Source organism: Pogona vitticeps, chromosome 2 (genome assembly GCF_051106095.1).
Source record: "Pogona vitticeps strain Pit_001003342236 chromosome 2, PviZW2.1, whole genome shotgun sequence".
Lineage (NCBI taxonomy): Eukaryota > Metazoa > Chordata > Lepidosauria > Squamata > Agamidae > Pogona > Pogona vitticeps.
In genome coordinates this window covers 96,125,598-96,147,751 of record NC_135784.1, presented here as the reverse complement: position 1 = coordinate 96,147,751, position 22,154 = coordinate 96,125,598, and the positions used below count along the sequence as shown (strand labels likewise).

The 22,154-nt window shown below is 42.1% G+C and overlaps 1 protein-coding gene across 4 annotated transcripts in view; it reads right to left on the bottom strand.

Moving 5' to 3' along the window:
* The window catches only part of MGAT4B (alpha-1,3-mannosyl-glycoprotein 4-beta-N-acetylglucosaminyltransferase B), a 113,497-nt gene continuing 91,343 nt past the window's right edge, over positions 1–22,154 (bottom strand). For 2 of the 4 annotated variants that reach the window (XM_072990078.2, XM_078385661.1), the window contains exons 10-15: positions 16,285–16,392; positions 13,388–13,587; positions 9,421–9,499; positions 8,445–8,532; positions 2,078–2,190; positions 1–1,085 (exon numbers count right to left, since the gene is read on the bottom strand). In XM_072990078.2, the coding sequence (XP_072846179.2) occupies positions 1,062–1,085; positions 2,078–2,190; positions 8,445–8,532; positions 9,421–9,499; positions 13,388–13,587; positions 16,285–16,392 (612 nt within the window). In that variant the 3' untranslated portion in view covers positions 1–1,061. The remainder of the gene's footprint in view (positions 1,086–2,077; positions 2,191–8,444; positions 8,533–9,420; positions 9,500–13,387; positions 13,588–16,284; positions 16,393–22,154) is intronic. The other 2 variants (XM_072990079.2, XM_078385662.1) reach the window with 1 other exon arrangement.

Genomic DNA, 22,154 nt, shown 5'->3' with positions numbered 1-22,154 from the left:
TAGAATTAAAATTATACAGTGCACATATATATTATATATATATATATATATTATATATATAGATATACTTGAAAAAATCAAATGTATCCAATAATAAAAAATACAGCACATTAAAGTAGTATAATGCATTCCAGTGTATAACTAGAGACATTGGGTTTTTATTTTAAATTACACTCTAATCCCTACCATTTGAGAACTGCCCTACAATTTTTTTCTTCAAAATTCACACCAACCAGTAAATAACAGAGATATGGATTTAAAAGGAAGGGCTCTGCACTCATTCTTGAGGCATGAAGACACTGGCAACTTCAGCATGAAACTGTATTGTATTGTATGAAGGGGACATGAACAGCCCTGGCAGGCACAGTATGGTATTATTAGTATCCCTGCCATTCTGTCACCTCCACCCAGCACCCTCTTTCCCCAATCTGCAAATGCGTTCTTTCGTGTTTAATCCTCAGTTGTGGCCTGAAGCAACCACTTGTACTTACAGAAGGCCTGGAGGTGTGACTGCTTTTCTTGCTCGACACCTCAGTGCTCCTCCACAGCTGGTAAGAGCTGGACAGTCAGGCTGCCCTCTAGCTTTAGCCTTAACGCTCCTTCAACCCGTATTACTAAATGCACCCTTGAATGATACATTCAGGCATCAGCACTCAGGGGTAGGGTGGGGAGGGAAAGGTGTGGGAATTGCTCAAGAGTTCAAAACCCTCCGGATCTTTTACACGGGAAGTTCATCTCCTCGGTTCTCACTCTGCAGCTGCAAAGGCAGCCGAGTCCATGAGAGACCAACACGGGGGCTGCTGCTTCTTATTCAGTCCAGCAGCCATGGGTCTCTGTGAAAAATGCTTCTCTTCTCCCAGAAAGTGCAGCCAGGAAACACCAAGACCCTGCCCAGTTTTCCCTGCCACCTTTTTCTTCCTGTTCTTGGAGCAGCAGGTGCCCTTTCGTGGGCAACCCACCTTTACCTCAGGAATCAGCTGCTCAGGTTCTGCCATGTTCTGCAGTTTCGCAGAAGAGAGGAAGAAGAGGGGAAGAGTGGATAGACACATTGCTCTGAAAGTTCAATCCGCTTTCTTCAGGAATATCTGAAAGTAAGCAAATAAAGTATCAGAAAACTATTTTTTACTGCTTGTTGCTTCAGAGCAGGAGTATGAGAAAACCCTAGCTCCCCCCCCCCGATGTTTCTGGATGTGAAGTCCCTTCAGCTCCAACTGGGTACAGATAATGATCAAGGATGATGAGATCTGTAGTCTACCAAGCAGTGAATGCAATTTCTTACCACTAGTATGGGACATCTCTGCCTTAAAGCAAACTTCAAGAGATAAAACTTGATTTCCTCAACAGAAGGTCCCCTGGAATGCTTCAAATAGCATTGCACAAGGACAATGTAGGGCATTTAAATGATGGCTGGGTGGCTGGCATTCATTGCTGGGGGGCCTGAGCAGGTGTCAGAGACTTCAGAAGACTTTGGCCTGGCTTTCCTCAGTGTCTTAAAAGATGTAATTCTCTTGGGATGATACAGGAAGCTGGACTAGACAGGCCCTTGGCCTGATCCAGCAAGTTTCTTCTTATGTTCTTATGCCATGTACTGTCAAAAAGACAAATACATGGGTTCTAGATCAAATCAAGCCTGAACTTTCACTAGAAGCTAGAATGACTAAATTGATGCTGTTGTATATTGGGCATATCATGAGAAAATTCACTCAGAAAAACAACAATGTTGGGAAAATCTGAAGGCAGCAGGAAAAAAAAGACTGAATATGAAGCGGATTCACTTACTAAGGGAGATAACACACTTGAGTTTGTACAGAGTTGTTAATGATAGGACCTTATGGAGGTATTAATGCATAAGGTAACCATAAACTGGAAACAACTTGATGGCCCATAACTCACACAGTGGAAGGAGATGTAAGAGAATGCTCTTTGTTAGAGTGTTCCACACTACTTAAGGACTCCTGTTCCCAGTGCAATTGGACAGTAAGGAATCTGCCCAGACAAGTTTGGTGGAAGAGATGGCAGATGAGAGCTGTTGCTGTCAACACCTGTAAGGAGCTGCTCCTCCAGGAAAGCACCTTACCTCACTCAAGATGATCCACACAGGCGAGTCAGTCTGGATAGTGAGACGTATTGCTTCCAGAGGCCCAAAGGAAGGGTCCACTTCTCCTTCTGCAATGCCTTTTGAAAAGGAGCCTTTGAGGGGAAAGAGAATACATCTTTGGGATGAACCTCACATTCTCTTGGCAACAGCAATATAACTGCATTTAGACTGCAGTAGACCATTCCTGTAGACAAGTTCTAGGAATGTCTAGACAGTGTGTAGTACTTTTGCATTCAAAAGTATGCTGTTAGCAATGTAAGAATCAGCCACAACAATACCTGTCATTCCTAAGCAACCATCTCCTTTCCAAAAAGGAATCAACAGAAAACAAGTCATGTTTTCAAGTTACGATCTGACTGGTTCTAGCTCAGTACATTTGTTCTCTCTCTCTCTCTCTCTCTCTCTCTCTCCCTCTCCCTCTCTCTTAAGAAATCCAAACAGCAATTTGTGAACTGGCCCATTTCACACAAACCTCTGAATAAGCTACACCTTGGAAGAAACTAGACACCTAGGTTCTCAAGCAATGAGTACATCACACCATACAGTCATGCTGCTGTAGGTTAACTTGTTATTAGAGCCTTACCCTCATCTAAAATATGTAGGGCAAGAATGGCATGCTTGGGTTTAATACACACATGCCATGTGTCCCATCAAAATGTGTATGTTCTATAGGTTACACTCCCTGTGATAAGTAATGAGGATGTACTACTCCACAGCTCCAAAAGAGCTGCTGATACTTGAGACTCTGCTCGGCTTTGCCCTCTCTGTGAAACTGCCCTGTCTGACTCATTCACAAATATGACTTCTTCCTTTCCAACAGCTACGAAATGTACAGTAATAAGAGTGGTTTTGTGAATGCATTCTGACTCCTTTCATGTCCTCAAAAAAAAGGGAACATTATATTGTGCAACATAGGGCATGTGGCTTCTATTGTTAAAACATCAAAAAATAAGCATGCTAGTTCTGGGACAGAACACTGTAAGAGTGTACTGTGAAACAGCAGTGCCTGTGCTTTTAATGACGCTTTGCATCAAATGGCTGGGGATTTCTTGGTTTAGAAATAGATTACAAACAGAATGAATCCATGATGGATCAGAGCACCAAGAAATATGTCTACACACACAAGCCCTGGTAATGCAATATCAAGAAGGTGGTGTGTGGCAAAGACTAGGAAGATTGATCGCATTCTCCTCACAAAGTGGATTTTTGTGATGTTTTCTTTTCCAAAGCCTTGGCTGCCCAGCAGGTGGCACCGCTTCATCATCAATCATCTTCAAAACAACCAATTTTTACATACACAGGTACATGCACACCTCTTCCTACTCCAAATCCTTTTGTCGCAAACCCAACAGCATCAATATGAAAAAAGAGGAGAGTACCAAGCAGGGCTTGATATCACTGTCAGGATTACAGAACCATTAGCCCCAGTGTATCAACTCTGATGTCCGCAGAAGGACTAAACACTTTAGAAACATATGCGGACCAGTAGATAAACCACATGACTGCCCGACTAATGAAGTCTGAGCACACTGAGTAGCCACTGCAAAAATCTGCAATGCAGTAAAAATATGTATGTTGTGTATATATAGCACCTTCAAAAGTTTGAAAAGTGGCACATATGTTATTTAAGAAGAAGGTGGACCAGTGGTTGTTCTGGGTTTTTCGGGCTCTTTGGCCATGTTCTGAAGGTTGTTCTTCCTGACGTTTCGCCAGTCTCTGTGGCCAGCATCTTCAGAGGACAGCAACCTGTGCTCTGGTCTAGTTGGCTTGGGAGTGCAGTATTTATGGCTGTGAGACAGGCTTTTGTCTTTTTCTGTAGATGAGTGATTAGTGTGTATTGTTGTGGGTGTATTGTTGTGCTAAGGGGAAGAGATTATCTGTTCCTATGGTTGATGGGTGTCATTAGCTGGTCTTTTGTGTGTAGTGATCCCCTGTCCTTGTGGGTGGGTAGAGTTCGTTGACCTTTTGCATGTAGTATGTTTGATAGCTGGGAGCCAAGTTTTGTTGAGCTTCATACTTTCCTCTTTTTTGTTGAAACTGTGCTTGTGCTTGTGGATTTCAATGGCTTCCCTGTGCAGTCTGACGTAATGATTGCTGGTGTCCAGTATTTCAGTATTTTGAAATAGAATTTAATGTCCAGCTTGTTTCAGGGCATGTTCAGCTACTGCAGATTTTTCTGGTTGTTTTAGTCTGCAGTGTCTCTCATGTTCTTTGATTCTGGTGTGGATGCTTCGTTTTGTGGTTCCAATATATACCTGGCCACAACTGCAAGGTATCCGGTACACTCCTGTGGTGGTGAGGGGGTCACTTCTGTCCTTTGCTGACCGTAACATTTCTTGTATTTTTGTGGTGGGCTTGAATACTGTTTGTAGGTTGTGTTTTTTCAAAAGTTTCCCCATGCGGTCCGTGACCCCTTTGATGTATGGCAGAAATACTTTATTTGTGGGTGGCTGTTTTTCTTCTTCAGTTCGGTGTTATTTTCTAGGTTTGATGGCTCTTGTGATTTCATTTTTGGAGTAGCCATTTGCCTGTAGGGCCCAGTTCAGATGACTGAGTTCAGTGCTGAGAAACTGAGCTTCACAGTTCTGATTTATCCGGTCTACCAATGTTTTGATTATGCCTCTTTTTTGCTGTGGGTGGTGGTTGGAGTTTTTGTGTAGGTACCGGTCTGTGTGGGTGGGTTTTCTGTAGACCTTGTGTCCCAGTCGGAGATCAGTTTTGCATAGGACCATAACATTTAAGAACGGGAGCTGGCCGTCTATTTCTTTTTCCTTGGTGAATTGTATATTTGGGTGGATGCTGTTGAGATGGTTGAGAAATTCTTCCAATTTTTCTTCACCATGACTCCAAATTGCAAAGGTGTCATCCACATATTGGAACCAGACTGTGGGTGCGAGGGGTGCCGAAGCCAGGGCAAATTTTTCAAAATGCTCCATGTAGACGTTTGCTATAACCGGGCTGAGGGGGCTGCCCATGGCCGCTCCATCTGTCTGTTCATAGAATTCATTATCCCACTGGAAATAGCTGGTCGTTAGGTAGTGCTGGAAGAGGGCCTTGATGTCTTCTGGAAATATCTGCTGGATGAGTGTCAGGGTGTCATTTATCGGTACCTTAGTGAACAGGGATACTACATCAAAGCTGATCAGTCTGTCCCCAGGGTTGAGTTTTAGGGTGCTGATCTTGCTTATGAAATGTCCTGAGTCTTTGATGTAGGATGAGGTTTGTCCAATGTGGGTCTGTAGGAGGGTTGCTAGGTGTTTGGCTAATTCATATGTTGGGGAGCTGATGGCACTTACAATGGGTCTGAGTGGGATTGAGTCCTTGTGGATTTTGGGGAGTCCACATAGTCTTGGTGGGAGAGCTTCTGTCTTGCAGATGCATTGAGGGACGTTGGGGTGCAGGGAGGAACTCCTGATCAGCATGTTTGTTTGTTTTGTAATTTTGTTGGTTGGGTCCTGGTCCAGTTTTCTGTAGGTGGTGGGGTCTAGAAGTTCTCTGATTTTGTCCTTGTATTTTTCTGTTTCCATGATTACCGTGGCGTTGCCTTTGCCTGCTGGCAGGATGATGATGTCCGGGTCTGAGTTCAGGGACTTGATGGCATTTCTCTCCTTTCTTGTTATGTTGCTTTTGGGGGTTTTTGCTTTCCATAGGATCCTAGTCACTTCCCCTCTTATTTCCTCTGCTTTTTCTTCTGGAAGATGATATAATGCTGATTCCACGTTGGCAATTATGTCTTCCACAGGAATTTTACTGGGTGTGATTGTAAAATTTCTTCCTTTGGTTAAGACTGAGGTTTCCTTTGGGGAGAGTTGGCGTCCTGATAAGTTGATGATGATGTGCGTGGTGTCTAGTGTAGGTTTCTGTTGGCTAGTTTGGCATTTGTTGAATTTCTGTTTTTGTCTGGCTGTGTGGTTCATTTCTTTTTCCATCTTATTGTAAGAGAGGGTATCAATCTTGTCCCAGTCTTGACTTCTCATTTTTTTGCTGATAGTGATGTGTAGGCCTAGTAGTTCTTTGTCTGTGGAGTCCAGTTTTTTGTGGGCTGTGTGGATTCTTTCCCGTAGGAGGGCATGTTCCAGGCGGTCGTAGATGCGGCTGGCCTGTGGGGAAATGATGGTCCTTTTTGTCCTGAGGAAGGCTGGTATGGTTTTTGTGTCTCTGCAGCGTAGCAGAAATGTTAAGGAACATAGTAGGTGCACTCTTTTGCTTCGGAGTGTTTCCAGTCTCCGGGTCTGTCTGACTGTTTCCTCCCCATAGAGGCGTTCAATATATTCGCGAAGGTGGACCAGGTTCCTGTTTACATGTGTTTGTAAAAGAAAAATAAGGTACAAGTAAAGGTTCCCCTTGACAATTTTTGTCCAGTCGTGTTCGACTCTAGGGGGCGGTGCTTATCCCCATTTCCGTGGTCACATGGCCAGTGCAACTTAGACACGGAACGCTGTTACCTTTCCACCGAGGTGGTCCCTATTTATCTACTTGCATTTTGCATGCTTTCGAACCGTTCGGTTGGCGGGAGCTGGGACAAGCGATGGCCGCTCACTCCTTCACGTGTATTCAATCTTACAACTGAAGATCTACAGACCTTACAGCACAGAAGCTTCTGCGGTTTAACCCGCAGCGCCACCATGTCCCTCAAATAGACAAATAATCCCAAATAAATGTCGCTCAAACAAAGTCACACAACATTTGTATTTCATATTCACGAATCATTATGAACAAGTCCCCAAAGAGCCTTGTTGCTCCTCTGGGACATGCCATTTAGGTGTGCTAAGCACTGTGCATCACATTTAACTCGGCATCAAGCAATTTCAATAGGAACAAGAATACATGGGTTGGTTTTAAAAAAGGATGTCATAGTCAGAATCCTGTTGAGGGAACATGGAACAAAAAGGCAGTCATGTTTTTCCTCTGCTTCCACAGGCCTCAGTTCTTGTGCCCAGTATGACAAAGACTAGAAGGTCAATCATGCAACCAGGGAACTTGCTGGAGGGGAGCTGTTACACAATTGCCCCGATACATATACTTTATTTTAACAGGATCCTGGTCTATGTCCACTGAGCCACTGGAAGTATTTCTCTCTGTACTCAAGAACAGAAATGGACACGCTGAGTAGCAGTGCTGAAGTTACTTCTCCTTTTTGTTTTTTCCTATCAAAGGTTTTGCAAAGTTTTAAATTAGGAAAGATTATTTTCTTTTATCACCTCTCCTGTTGTTACCCCTGCCCTTCAAATGTCAATCAGTTGTTGGAAACAGAAGGACAGACCTAAGTGCCACCACTGTAAGATTTCCTCTTGTATTCAGAAGAAAAGGACAAGGTGACCAAAATCATCCTCAAAGTCCTCATACCTCCTGTGAAAACACTTTACTGTATATCTGAATGACTCATCGTGAATCAATACAGAAAAATGACAGAGGCTGATTGTGATGATTTTAATGGCTTTATTATAACTCTTGCAACTGCTGCTGTCAACAGGTTTCTTAGTTCGGTTTGGTTATTTCTTTTAAGAATGTTATTTTTATTTGTTTGTTTCTCATTTGAATTGCATTGATGCATTTAGAACCATATAATTGAATAACCCTATTTTAAAAAGAAAAAAACCAGGAATAAGATATCAACTAGGAAACAGTCTCTGGCTTACATTTATGGAAACAGCTTGGATGAGGGTCTGATCATTGGACAGCTTCTTGTGCCCTGTTTACAAAACTGTAACCTTTAACCATTTATCACCCGGTTCTCTGTTTTCCGAACACAAAGGTGAGCAGAGGACAATGCAATTTACCTAGCTAAAGCAAATGAATTAAAAATAAAGAACCAGCTTCTACCACAAATGGTCAGAGCTCTGATCTTAAGGACACCATGTGGAAGCAGGCGCTTTGGGTTTTAATATTACCACATAAATGCACTTAATATCATTCTGAAACTAGGGGAACGTAGTCATTTTCCCTGCCTAAAAGAACTAAGTAGAGATCCTCTAAGCAGGCTATCATTTATGTCCTTCAGATTTGTCCCTATCACTTGTTTGCTACAGCTCTGTCAATATATGCATCTGCACAGGGTTAAATGAGAACATCCACTTTAGCTGGGACCTGAAAATGATTGGGATATAGCTTTCCGTGCTTAGGAAATAACAGAAAGCACCTATTTGTGTTTGAAGTGAACCTTCCCTCTAAGTGCAAAAGCAAGTGGGGAAAAAAACAGTAATTGATTCAGAAAAAAAAAACCTGTCCTGCCCCTCCAATGCCTTGTGTCATCACAGTCTGCAAATGTGTAATCCAAACAACAACACACACTCAGTGCTTCATCCACAACCAGCAGGGGACTGTCAGTCTCAAACCAGCAATTTACCTATCTGGATGTAGCCATCAGATGTTCTGTGGTATCTGAATGCTGTTGCTCTCCCCTCCTGCAGGGCTTCTTTATCAGACTGGAGGCTCTGCGCAGCAAAAGAGACAATTGTTGAGAAAAGCCAACCACAAGGATTTAGGCAGCCTGCTGTGGCAGGTACAGCCTGAACCACTACGACCATAAAGCACCAGAGAGGATATTTGTGTTTTCAGAGACAGAAGGTTATTCTAAGAGGCAGGGTTGTTAGAAAGCCGTTCTCTGCACCTTTCAAGGGCCGATCAAGATGTCTATTACGGTAAGCATCAGACTTTTCCTGCCACAGGGTCTGTACGTTAAACTGGGAGTTATCAAGAAGGCTAGCTTCTAGGTTCTATTTTTGTTTCCAATTTGGTAGTTGCTAGAAAATGTATGTACATATCCCACCTTTCTTTCAATGTGCTCAAGGTGGTGTGTATGCTTTCCTTCCTCCTTCCTTCATCCTCACAGCACCCTGAGAGGCTGCCTCAAGTTCAACTACTGAGGTTCACGGTTCAGGGAGGACAAGAGCCTGGGTCTGCCAAGTCCCAGTAAAACACTCTAATCACATCACAGCGTCTCTTTCAGCTGACTTGAGGACACAGACTTTTCAGAATATATCCTTGCTATGTCTTCCATCCTAGATGTCTTCGACCCTAAACAGACACACTTGGAATGACAACCGAGGATAAAATACTGTAATGAGAGACCAGGTCATCACTTCCTAACAATCCGTGATGTCTGCAAAATTCTAATGCAAGTGATCTCTATAGAAGTCTGACATCGTCACTTATTCTCGGGATATCCTGAAGGGCACCCCTGCGTTGCCATGCAAAAGCCCTGCCACTCCCATGTACGAGGTTTAGGAATTGATCAAAACAACTGTCAGCAATTGGTGTTGAGAAGCTTCTGGAGAAGCCCGTCTATTCTTCAGCTTCTAGCATATGCTCAACACACTTACATCAAAGGGCATGACCTCCACCGTTGTGTTGAAGAGTTTATCTTCAGGGTGTTCAATATTACCACTGCGGAAGAAAAACCTGCACAAAAAGAAAGGGGGAAAAAACATCCAAAATGACTGCAGAACCTCACACGGGGCATTTTACGATGGAAAAGTATCACACCAGGAATGAGGTTCCCAAAATGCCTGAATCCAACAGGTGGCTCCCCTTTCACAGAAAGCCCACTTTGAGACAGAAGGCTCTTTAAGTACACAAAGAACCAATTAAGGATTTATTGTTTGATTGTGCCTGCAAATTAAGCACTCCACTGCATTTGAATGAATTTAAGCAAGAATCACAAATATCTGCTCCCATAGCGAAAACACTTTGCTGTTCAGCTGTACTAAGCAGGAGAATAAAAAGTCATTGTGCATGAATATTGAATGCAAGAATGATTTCTGGGAAGGTTGAAGTTAAGATGGCCAGAATCCTAATAGTTCTATACACTGACGCAAGTCAAATGGGGTAAATCACAGTGGCGAACTGCTACTGGTTAAGTCAATGCTGCCTTGCACACCACATTATGCAACTGTATCAGCTTCCCAGCTTAATGAAGTTTGTTGCTGCAATTTACATGGTTTGACTTAACACCTATAGGCATGAACAATATGATTCTGGATAATGTTCCCATCTGAATAATGATAATAGGAACAAAACTTTTCTCCATTAAACACTCAATGACACTCCATAGATAAATGTATGGATTTCTTACAACCAGTGGCAGCTCAAAAAGAGTGAAATGATGTCCCTTGGAAAAAGAACAGAGACAGGCTGCCACAAGCACAGAAGAATTTCAAAAGGGGTTGTGCTTAGAGAAGGGGGTATTCATATACAAATAGCCCCACACAAGTGGCGATAATGAGGGTCCAGCCCCACAGGGCCAGACAGCCCACTCACTGATCTGCCACTGCTGCAGACGCTGTGATTCTTTCAATGGCTTTTCAAATTGCAATTGGCTAGCCAATCCCGGCAGGAGGCGGGAGGACAAGCCTCGCTGCAAGGTTGAAGAGTGGCTCGCAGATCGTGATCTGCAAAGCCATTGGAAGAATTGCAGCATCCGCGGCAGCAGCAGATCAGCTGGACCCTCGTTACTGCCATCTATGCGGGGATATTCGTATACAAATACAAATACCCCCATCTCTAGTCGTGCTCCATCATTTGCAGCAAAGTTTACCTTTGCATTCTGTTCTTGAGTAAAGCCAGTGGAGAGGGACAGAATATAAGATTCCTTTAAACACAGAGGTGACCCTCTGTTTTTGATAACTCCAAAGCAACAGTCTAAAGTGTAGCAGTAAATTCAAGGTGCAGCAACTTAAAGAGCAATAAGTACAGAAGAAGGCCCAAAGGATTCAACAGCAGGAGGTGCCTGACAGCCGCTTTGGAAGGAGGCTGGAGTTCAGATGTATGTTTTCTGGAAAGCTGTTATAATTTATACAGAAAGTGAGGAAGCTGATGAAGGAGTCTATCCTTTCATATACCAGATCTCCCCTGATGAAAGAGATCAATAAAACTGAAAGAGATCAATAAAATGAAAACGAATGCTCTTTTAAAACTATGGCCACAGTGCTATTTTATCCACAAGCTGGTGAAAAGAGGGCACGAATAGCCCTATTTCCAAGACCATTTTACCATTTTCAAGACAATTATTTTGCAAAGCTGAGTTTGAATCAGAAGGATGCTTGCAAGAGTTTACAGAAAGCAGTATGTATATATGAACAGTAGAGATGGAAATTAATTAGCTACTACCCCACCTTTCTTTCTGAAGAAAGTCATTTTGCTTAACGAAAATCCAAATTAAAACACAACATACTTCTAGGAAAACCTAATAAACCCCCATAAAACCCACAATATTCTCCATCACAAACACCAGAAGAAGACAGAAAAGTAACAGCAACACCTCTACATCCATATATCAAATTTCCAAAGCCAAATGTTAACTATATGGCTAAATCAAAACAATGAAGAAACCAGGCAGGCCTCCCTGGGGGAAGCACTTCACTACATAGGTTCCACAAAGGCTCCGTGTCCACCCACCAAACTCAGGCAGGAGAGAGGCACTGTGCAGCCCCTTCTGATATTGATTTCAGTGGGGTAGGGGGGTGTACATCTAAGACGTGGTCCTTACATGGAGACCTGCATACCTCAAGCTTAAACAAGCAATTAAACATTGCTTTTTAAATGGATGGTTGTGCCTCACTGCTTTGAATCTGTTGTAGGCATTGCTTTTGATTACCTTTTTGTCCAGTATTTGTTTGATCCTTTTTTGTATTTGTATACTTACTGTTATTAGTTTTAAATACTGTACAGTGGTGCCTTGCTTAGTGATTGCTTCGTTTAACGATGTACAGTATTCGCTTAGCAATGAGGTTTTAGGAGCGATCTTGCGCTCCGTTTAGCGATGTTTCCAATGGGGGAATTTCGCATAGCGATGTTCGGGACCTTGCTTCGCTTAACAATGCCAGTTTAGGTCCCCCTGTTTCGCTTAGCAATGTTTTTGACAGCTCCGTTTTCGCTATTTTTAAAAGGTGTTAAATTGTTTAAAAAGGGTTTAGAGTGCTTGAAATCATTAGTGCACTTAATAAACCCTTTGTTAACCAAATTTGGCTTCATTCTGACTCTTTTTGAATTTTTGGTAATTTTTTTTCTCCCCCATTGAAATGTATTGAAAAGGTTTCAATGCATTCCAATGGGGGAACCGTGTTTCGCTTAGCGATGTTTCCTATGGTGATTTTTGCTTAAGGATGGCAATCCGTTCCCATTGGAACGGATTATCCAGTTTTCAATGCATCTCTATGGGAAAACGCGTTTCGCTTAGCGATGTTTTCCCATAGCGATGAATTTTTTGGAACCAATTAAAATCGTTAAGCGAGGCACCACTGTATTGTCTTTTAATGATGCAAGCCACTTTGGGTCCTTTTAAAGGAGAAAAGCGGGGTAAAAATATTTTTAAAAAAATAAATAATAATATTCCCCTATAGCCCTATGTTTACAGGGGACTCTCAAACCATCTTTTCCGAAGCAGCATGGTGACATCTACAAGCTTTCAGGGGCATTCAAGGGGCAAAGAGTGGGCAGGAAACTTTACAGGGGCTCCTTAGGCCTCCTTAAGTTGTTCCAGGGGTCACAAAAGGTATGGCTCAGTCTGCCTTCCAGCTACACTAGCTGCTCGTTAAAAAACAAACAAAAACAACCACCATCTTTTAATGAAATCCAAGTAGAGAAACTCACTCAAGGTTCTAGCATCCTCCAGGGGCCACATGGAAGATCCCTCTCAATAGTGCCTAAACAACCAACCATACTTTCCATATTCAAAAACAAGTGCCTTACAAAAAATATTTGTGTCATGTATTTAAAAGGTGAATCACAACTCCTGGAAACTTCAAGCAGCAGGAACATGCATTTTTCTTGGGAATTCTGTGTGCAATGGTCGGGGATTTGCTTTGTTTTGTGTTATCAAAACAGTCTTGGGAGCTATAGGCAGCCCCCAGGCTGTGCTTTGCCCACGCCTGCCATAGATGGAGGAAATGCACACTGGCTGATGATCCATACAGCCCCTGCGTTCTAATCACTACATGACTCTCGGAACTGAGAGACACAATAGAATTCATGATGGAAACAAGCCTAAGAAAAAACAAGATGGGGGTCATGTCTTGGGCACCAGTGAGACTCAGGTGCGAGACTCAGGAGTATAACTTGGAGGAAGCCAATTATTTTTTTTTTCTCTGCTCTAGTTTGCTCTCTGCCAGGCTCTGATAGAAATGAAAACTAAAAAAATCCTAAGTGGGACAAGCAGGGCAACAAGTGAATGAGATACAACTTGCCTTTCGGATGAACTCCATTCTAGCACAGAGGAGAGGGAATAAGTGACTTTTAAATGTCACACTTATCCTTCCTGTTGTTTGCCTCCACAAAGCTGCACAGACTCACCGTTCAATGCGGAGGGGCTTAAAGAAGCGAAAGCGTATGAAGTCACCCGCTGTGGGGGTAAATGCCCAGAAGAAATCTTCTCTTAGATATGCTTTTTCCAAGGAGAAATGCTGGTACGTTTTCAGGCTGGTGCTCACTTCTGCAGGAGGATTGACATGTTCTTTTCTAAGAGCTTGTTTTCCGAAATCTTTGTCCTCAACATGCAAGAGAAAAGCACAGCAATTCAGACCATGTTATTCAAATGTGCAATCTATTCCCATTTTATGTAAGTGATCCCTTTCTGAACTCTTGTAGTGATTTCAGTCAAGGGACTCACACACTTCCTCTCCCTAGCCATCCTCTCCTCATTTTCTCCCTTTCTCATGCTTCCACTGCAATTATCAGCTGCCAGTCTGTCTCTCAGATACAAAACTTTCACTTTGGCTTTGAGTCTTCTGGTTTAAAATTTTATTATGCCAACTACAAGTATGACAAAATGTGCAAAATTGGACTTTGTAGCTCCACCCCCTTGAAAGTGAGGCCTGTGAGCTGCCAGCAAATTGCAAAATTGCCCTTATTTCCACCAAAGTTGCCCACCCCTTGGTAGAAACATAGCAAGAAGACAGGTTCACATCCTAATAACTTTATATTTGAGCTAGTATTGTCACAATTTCGTCCTCACATATATATCATTCATCTGTTTCTCTCTCTCTCTCTCTCTCTCTCTCTCTATCTATCTATCTATCTATCTATAAATCCCAGTTCTCTGACGGAAAATATATATATATAATTGAAAGCTAGCTGTCTCTCTTTGCTTGATTTTTTTTGTTGTGATCTAATAATGGTATCACCTGCTCCTGCATTTATATAAATATTTTGTTTTGGGGGCTAGCATCTACTTGTCAGAGCTGAAGAGAAAAAGATAATTTCAATTTAAGATTAAAAGTTAAAATAATGTTTGTTTCTCTGTGTGTGTGTGTATGTGTGTCTTTAATGAATGCTAACTTCTTTCTGCCTTTAGGAAATAGGGTGATAAAATCTAAAATAAAATGAAAATTCCTGGAGCTCCTGAGGTTGCTGTACCAAATCACTTGAAAGAAAAAAAAAATGACAGAAATAGGAAAACAGGCAGACAGGTCAGGTAGCTGAGCAGCTACTCAAGTGAGCAAATATTTGTCTGCAGGCTTTTTTTTTTAAATGATAGCTTTAGAGCTCTGAGTGCTTGTGGAAATAAAAATGTCCCATAGTAACGATTTCAAATGGGTATTGAGGACAAAGACTTACCATAAAGTATCTACAATGAGCCACTGTCCTCTGGACAGCCTTATACACTGCTGTTCTAAGGCTTTTTAAAATGCTGCAAAACATAGCTGGTGAATGCATCCTAGCTACTCTTAATCAAAGTTGATCCTCCCATGCTTGAATTCCTTTGTCTTCTGACCTGATGCCTCCATTTTCCATCCAAACCATTTACACTTTGTTCCATTTTCTGTCAATGAAGCATCTGCTCCCTCTCAACAGAACAACACAGCTGACCTCCCTCTCCAGGGAACACACCTGCATTTGAAACCACCTGTTTGCCTCACCTATATGGCTGCATACATTCAAATGCCCAACTGCACTTTACATCCAACACAGCATAGTGAGATACAGCATAAAAATTCAGCTTCTATGTGTTGAGGACAGCAAGACCACAAATAGTCAGACAGTACAATTTCCATACCTTTTACTTCTCCCTTTCCTATCAGTTTTTGTTTGCTAAGCTAATACCCTGCCTTTCTCCATCAACAAAGCCATAACTAGCCATGTTGGCACCTGGGATAAATGGCACTGTCTCCCACCTACACTGCTCTGAGGCATGAGTGTAACACACACACACCCTGAAAAAAAGGAGAATGTGGTGTGTCCCCCAAAAAAGAAAGAGGAAGATTATGTTTTCCAAATAAAAAAAGGGGCAGGGAAGTGAATAATACCGGGAGTGTTGCAGTTTAATTTCCTAACCCTCATCTGTAGATTCACTTATAGATTTTGGTTCCCTCTAATGACCTGGAGCAATGCCCCAGCTTTCCTGCCCTCGTGACAGCCTTATTCATGGATATCTGAGGAGCTGTGTTTTGTGTTCCCAGGCAGTTTTACTACCAGTCTGAAAACAGAATAACAACAAGCACATTCACACCTTTTTGGCCACCCATAAACCCACACCCTTCCCAGCCTTTCCCCCACAAATGGACTTGTCTCTCTCCTGAAATCTGCCTAACCCTTGCAAGCCCCAAACATCACTATGAGACTTCTTGGAAAGAGCACTCCTGTTAGAGAGTGGAGGTATGCTGCACCATTTTGTCACACTCAATGGCAAGTGTGTACAATTATGGCAGGACCGGGGGGTGGGGGGTGGGGGAGGGTCAGTTTTCTGCTTCAGAGACTGTAAAAAAGAATAACAACAGAAAGTAAACTAGAAGTAGCTGCTTCTGGTTTGAAAACAGAGAGGGGTTCTTGCCTATTTTAAAAGATTAAGCCAAATTAAAAGGGGAAACAATTTTTCCAGAAAGGGGGGAAATACTGGGCTGGTCGACGGAAGAGTCTGGGAGGCTGCAAAAATAATCTTGGGGAGCCACATTCCCACGACCCCAAGCTTGGCTGCCTTAATAAGAAAACCTCCAGCAAGTCTATGTTACAAACAAGGTGATGGTTACCTAACACTGGTTTCCATTCACTTCTGGCAGACAGATTTATTATTCCACCTGTCAGAAGAACAGATGGAAGATGCAGCGAGAATTAGAGAAAGCACTTGGGAATATGCACTCATGAGGAACTCTAACAAGCAAATATATAAAGGTCAGGGCAAAACTGCTGCTCCTGCTTGTTTGTTTGGGGTATCAATTTTTTGCATAACCAGCACTACAACATTGCCTACTCACTTTTAGCTTTTGTATTTTACCAGCCAGGGAGGAGTGAGTTCCTACATGTTGGAAGAGTGAGGGTTTGAAGCGGATCCTGAGGTTGGCCTTCTGTCTGTCACAATGTTTCTGAAACAAGAAAAAGCACAACAGGAACTCAGGGTTTCACCTTCCCCCTTGGAAGAGCAAATGTCAGTTAATTCCTTTCACCTGGGTGTGCCCAACAACTATTCAATGTTCCATCAAGCAGGTGGTTTCAACCTATACTGGCAGCATTTTGAGGTATTTATTTTCTGAACAAAGAATGCCCATGCATTCAACCCACGCTCAACTGTTACGCCCTTCATCTTAAGCCCAGTGTCCTGTTTAAGATGGCAGAGCCTAATGCCTTGGTGTCATAGCACTCCACATTCTCTCCAGCTTGCCATTCAGCCTGCTGAAACACAGAAAGCACAAGGTATACAGACAGAGAGCATCAGACCACATGTGCAATGGACTTACGTGAGCAGAATTGATTTAAAGGGTTCTGGTGTAAATATTTGATATTTAAACCTACCAATTGCCCTGAAAAACAAAACTCGGAACGCAGCAAGTGTTTTCAAAACACTTCCCACAAATGTGCTTACATCTGTTTTCATCTATACCTAAATTCATAAAATTGTTCTGTTCCAACATAACAACCGCCCAGACTCACAACTGAACTTATTAAACATTTTAGATGTTCAGAATGATTGACATGAATTGGGCTCCATGGTATAGCTCAGTTCTGGTACCATCCATCCATAGTGAGCTTATTCCCACAGCCTGGTTGAAAGGTTGTATAGTAAAAAGATCACCCACAAATATCTTCTTCAGAGTTCATTTTCTGTAGGTTGTTGTACTCAACTTTAAGAAAGAGAAGTAGATGAACAAGGACTTTTCTCAGCAGAAAAAAGCTAAGTATTAAAAAAAAAGCCCACAAATAGACACAGGTTTCTGAGCTGCAGGCAGGGTTGTACACACTTAACTTTATTATACACTGCTGGTTGTTTGCTCTACTGGGAGTAGACTATGTCTAGATGGGTGGCATTTAAATAAATAAATAAATAAATAAGTAAATAAAAAAAAATAAATAAATAAAACACAAATGAGATAAATGCACCAGAAGACAGTAACAGAAATTAAAATATTATTAAATAAAACAATATCAGACATTATAGATCAAATGAAAACACTAGGCTCAAAACTGAAAGAAACTGATAACATGGTTAAAGTCAATACTGTAAAATTATACTGGTATAAAGTCAAGTTTACTGAAACTGATTTTAATAAATTGTTTGATTTGGAAGATAGAGGATGGAAGGAAAATGTGAAATTGCATGGGTTCCCAGAAGGTGGTGCTGAAGATGGAATAAATCTTACAGATATGATATTGTAATGTATCAAGACAGTGACATCAAATTTGGGTTTGGTTCAAGACTTGTAGAGATTGCACTGAAGGGAACTCAAGCAGTGTCAGTGTCAGAGGACTCCTATTGTTAGGTTTGCAAATTTATAGAAGGAAAAAAATCGTTTGGACAGCTGTATAGAGATGCACTGATCAAGGTGTACCAGGATCTTTATTATCAAATGGAGTCACTGTGACACAATATGACTGGTCACCATCATCCTCCCAAAGACTAAATTAGATACATTTTGGGGTACCCAATATACTTGAGAATTTTATATGCTGGAAAATACTACAGGATTACATCATTGGATCACAATTTAAATTTGCTTCATGAGTGGGGTTTGATGGATAATCAACAAGAGAGTGCCAAAATGGATAAGCAGAAGCAAGATTAGTCTATTACTTCAGAGGGAAAAATTCAAGAGGATCAAGAAGGAGCTATTGTCAAAAGATTGTTGGATTGGTCTATCAACCCAGGGGGAGATGTATTTGAGTCTTAAACCTGTCAATAAATTAAGAAGCTATAAAGGGGAAGTCATTTTATTTATTTATTTATTTATTATTTATTTAATTTATATGCCGCCCACACTACCCAAAGGTCTCTGGGCGGCTTACAGCATTTAAAATACAATAAAGATATGTAACAATTAAAATACAATTAAAATATATATAAAATTGCCATCGGACCCACAGCTAATACTATTTCAGTTAAAAGCCTTCTGGAACAGGAAGGTTTTGACCTGGCGCCGAAATGTCATCAGTGTCGGCGCCAGACGAATCTCAGTTGGGATGGCATTCCTTGGTCTGGGGGCAGCTGCCAAAAAGGCCCTTTGTCTAGAAGCCGTCCCTCTTACCTCCTTGAGGGACGGTTCTTTCAAAAGGGCCCCCTGGCTAGATCTTAACTGCTGGGTAGGCTCATATGAAAGGAGGCGGTCCTTCAGGTATCCAGGGCCCAAGCCATTTAGGGCTTTATATGTCAAAACAAGCACTTTGAATTGGGCCTGGGCAGCAACTGGTAACCAATGTAACTTATACAGAATCGGCTTGATATGTTCCCTGGCGGCCACACCACTCACCAGCCGTGCCGCTCAATTCTGGACCAGTTGCAGTCGCCGGACCGTCTTCAAAGGCAGCCCCACGTAAAGTGCATTGCAGTAATCTATACGGGATGTTACCAGTGCATGTGTAACTGTCATGAGACTCCCCTCGTCCAGGTAGGCTGTAGCTGGTATAGTTTCTGCAGCTGGAGGAAGGCACCCCTGGCCACTGAGTCCACGTGGGCTTCCAGTGTTAGACAGGGGTCCAGGAGCACCCCCAAGCTGCGGACCCTGTCCCTTAGGGGGAGTGTAACCCCATTCAGAGCAAGGAGATGGCCCTCCAGCCTGTCTGGCGAAGCACCCACTAACAGCACTTCCGTCTTGTCTGGATTGAGTTTCAATTTATTGACCCTCATCCAGTCCATTATCAGGTCCAGACACGAGTTCAGCACAGAAACCGCCTCACCTGGATTGGTGGAAAGCGAGAGGTAGAGCTGAGTGTCGTCAGCATATTGCTGACTCCTCAGCTCGGGCCTCCTGATGACCTCTCCCAGCGGTTTCATGTAGATGTTAAACAGCATGGGGGACAGTATCGAGCCCTGAGGAACCCCATGACATGAATGCCATGGGGCAGAACAACTGTCCCCCAGCACCACCCTCTGGACACGGTCAGCCAGAAAGGAGTGGAACCACCGTAAAACAGTGCCCCCAACTCCCAACCCAGCCAGCCTATCCAGAAGGACACCATGGTCGATGGTGTCGAAAGCTGCTGAGAGGTCCAGGAGTATCAACAGGGTCACACTCCCCCTGTCTCTCTCCCGGCAAAGGTCATCATACAGGGTGACCAAGGCAGTCTCTGCACCAAAACCCGGCCTGAAACCCGATTGAAATGGATCCAGAAAATCCGTTTCATCCAGCAGCGCCTGGAGTTGCCCAGCCACAACCCGCTCCAACACTTTGCCCAAATAAGGGAGGTTCACTATTGGTCGATAGTTAGCCACCGGCCTTGGGTCCAGGTTTGGCTTTTTGTACATAAAACTTTCTAATCAAATAAGAGGATAAGAAAATATATGGGATTTAGAAAGTTATTATAATAGATTATCTTAAGAAACTTATTAAGTACATATTCAGCTGTTAGTAGCTAGAATTTATAGAGATGGGAAGTCCGACTAATAGATTATAATAAAGTTTAGATAAGATGAAGATACCACTTAAACAGGGTGGGGCAGAAGGGGATAAAATAAGAAGTTTAGATAAAATGGGGTTATTATTTGAATATATATAGGGGATAGAAAACAAGTGAAGTAAGGGAATAGGAAATAATGGTGGAAGATTGGGTGGCTGTGGGGAGCTGCTAGCCTGGGGAAAGTGGGTGGTTCCTCCTCTTCCTACAAGAGTTTGTGATCAAACAATAGGGTATTGAAATCCTAGTGGATTAAAGGGGAAGAAATAAATATGTATTGGAGTGGTGTGTTTGGAAGAGGTTGATTCATTTGTTTAGGGATGGGGTGTTGTTTGTGATGTTATGGGTATTTAGAGGGATTTTCACAATATAAAAGACAGAAGGGAGAAATGGTGGTAGATAAATATGATTAAAATATTAAGAATATCAAATGTATCTGTAAAAGTCTTTGGGAGAGTTATAAGGAAGAAAAGAATAGAGGTGTTGTTAAATAAGGATAAAGCAGGTGCAGTAGTTTTACAAGGGGCTTGCCAAACAAAAGAAGGCATAAATGAACCTAAATTAAGTTGGTTTAATATTTATGAAAAAGCTTGTGGAAATAAAAGGACAAGAGGGGTTGCACCCATTATTTTTAAGAAATATGATTTAAAAGTGAATAAACTGAAAAAAGATAATGAAGATAGATGGTACAAAGAGTAATGGGGAGAAGTATATACTTTGATATTTACTCTCAGAATGTAAATCAAGTTAGTTTTTTAAGGAAGTGTTTAAAGAATTGGAAGAGATAAGGGGTTTGTAATAATGGCAGGGGATTTTACTATGGATAAAAATAAATAAATAAAGCCCTATTAAAGCTTAGAAAAATAATAATGTTACGGTTCTGAACAGAATGATAAGGAGAACTGATTTGAGAGATGTTTGGAGAGTGAAGAAAGGAGATGAAAAGAAATTGACTTTTTATTCTTCAGTTCATAAAAGTTACTTTAAACTAGATTATATAGGTAAAGGTAAAGGGTCCCCTTGACAATTAGTCCAGTCGTGTCCGACTCTAGGGGGCGGTGCTCATCCCCATTTCCAAGCCATAGAGCCAGCGTTTTGTCCATAGACAAACTTCTGTGGTCATGTGGCCAGCGCGACTAGACACGGAACGCCATTATCTTCCCACCGTGGTGGTACCTATTTATCTACTTGCATTTTTACATGCTTTCAGACGGCTAGGTTGGCAGGAGTCTATACTTGTATCTAAAAATTTGATTTCAAGAGCGACTAATACAGATGTTGGTATTAGAAAAGCAACTTTTATTACTGACGACAAGGCCACCGTTTATGTAGCATGTCACTTTTTTAAAAAACAGCCTTCCCCCTAGTACATTTCATCTTATTTCCATTTAACACAGAAACCCTCCCTGTCACAACTGAGCGTTCTTTTCAACTTTTTCACACTTGAGAGATGACTCATGTGAAGTGAACAGTTACCCAGAGTTCTCTACCACTAGAAAATCCTCCCTGCTAACAAACACAAACGGTGCTCACATCTTCCTCTTCCAATGCCTTCTAAATTGGGGTGGTGGTGGTGGTGGAGACATTTTCTGATTAGGAGTTCTTTGCAGTTCCACTCCCAACAGAGCTGTCTGCTTCCTACGTAACAGCCAGATCACACAGGCACAGGCTGCAATGCAAACACATTTGTACTACAACCTGCAGCGCTAGAGACGGGACGCATTGCAGGCCCATTCCCTGAAGTCAAGCTCTAAATTAATCCCCTAATCCAGCTCCCTTTGCTTTAGAAAATTAAAACAAAAATAAAAACCAAACAAACTGGCTCACTCACTGGAGAACTCTTGAACTCAGCTAGCAAGGAGCTCTTTCTTGCATGTAACAAAGGAGACCATTGCACTCAAGGGTGGTTCTGCTATCTCCTACCCCATCTTTTTTTTATCCTGTTGCTGCTGTTAGAGATGCCGCTAATGAAAGCAGCTACAGTAAGTGCATTCAAAGAGTTCTCAGACAAAGGGAACAACAAACATCCAAATCAGGCAAAACATTCCTCATGAAATTTCAGGTTAGGCAAATTTTCAGTCAAGGAGACAAATCCTACACCTTGCCAATTTTATTTTACCCAGCAGGATTTACAAGACAGACATCTGGTACACAAAAAGATAGTTAGTCAAGCAAACAGTGGGAGAGGGAGGCAGAAATCCATGCTGGAAGTAGGCTACATTTTTGAACAGACAACAGTTTC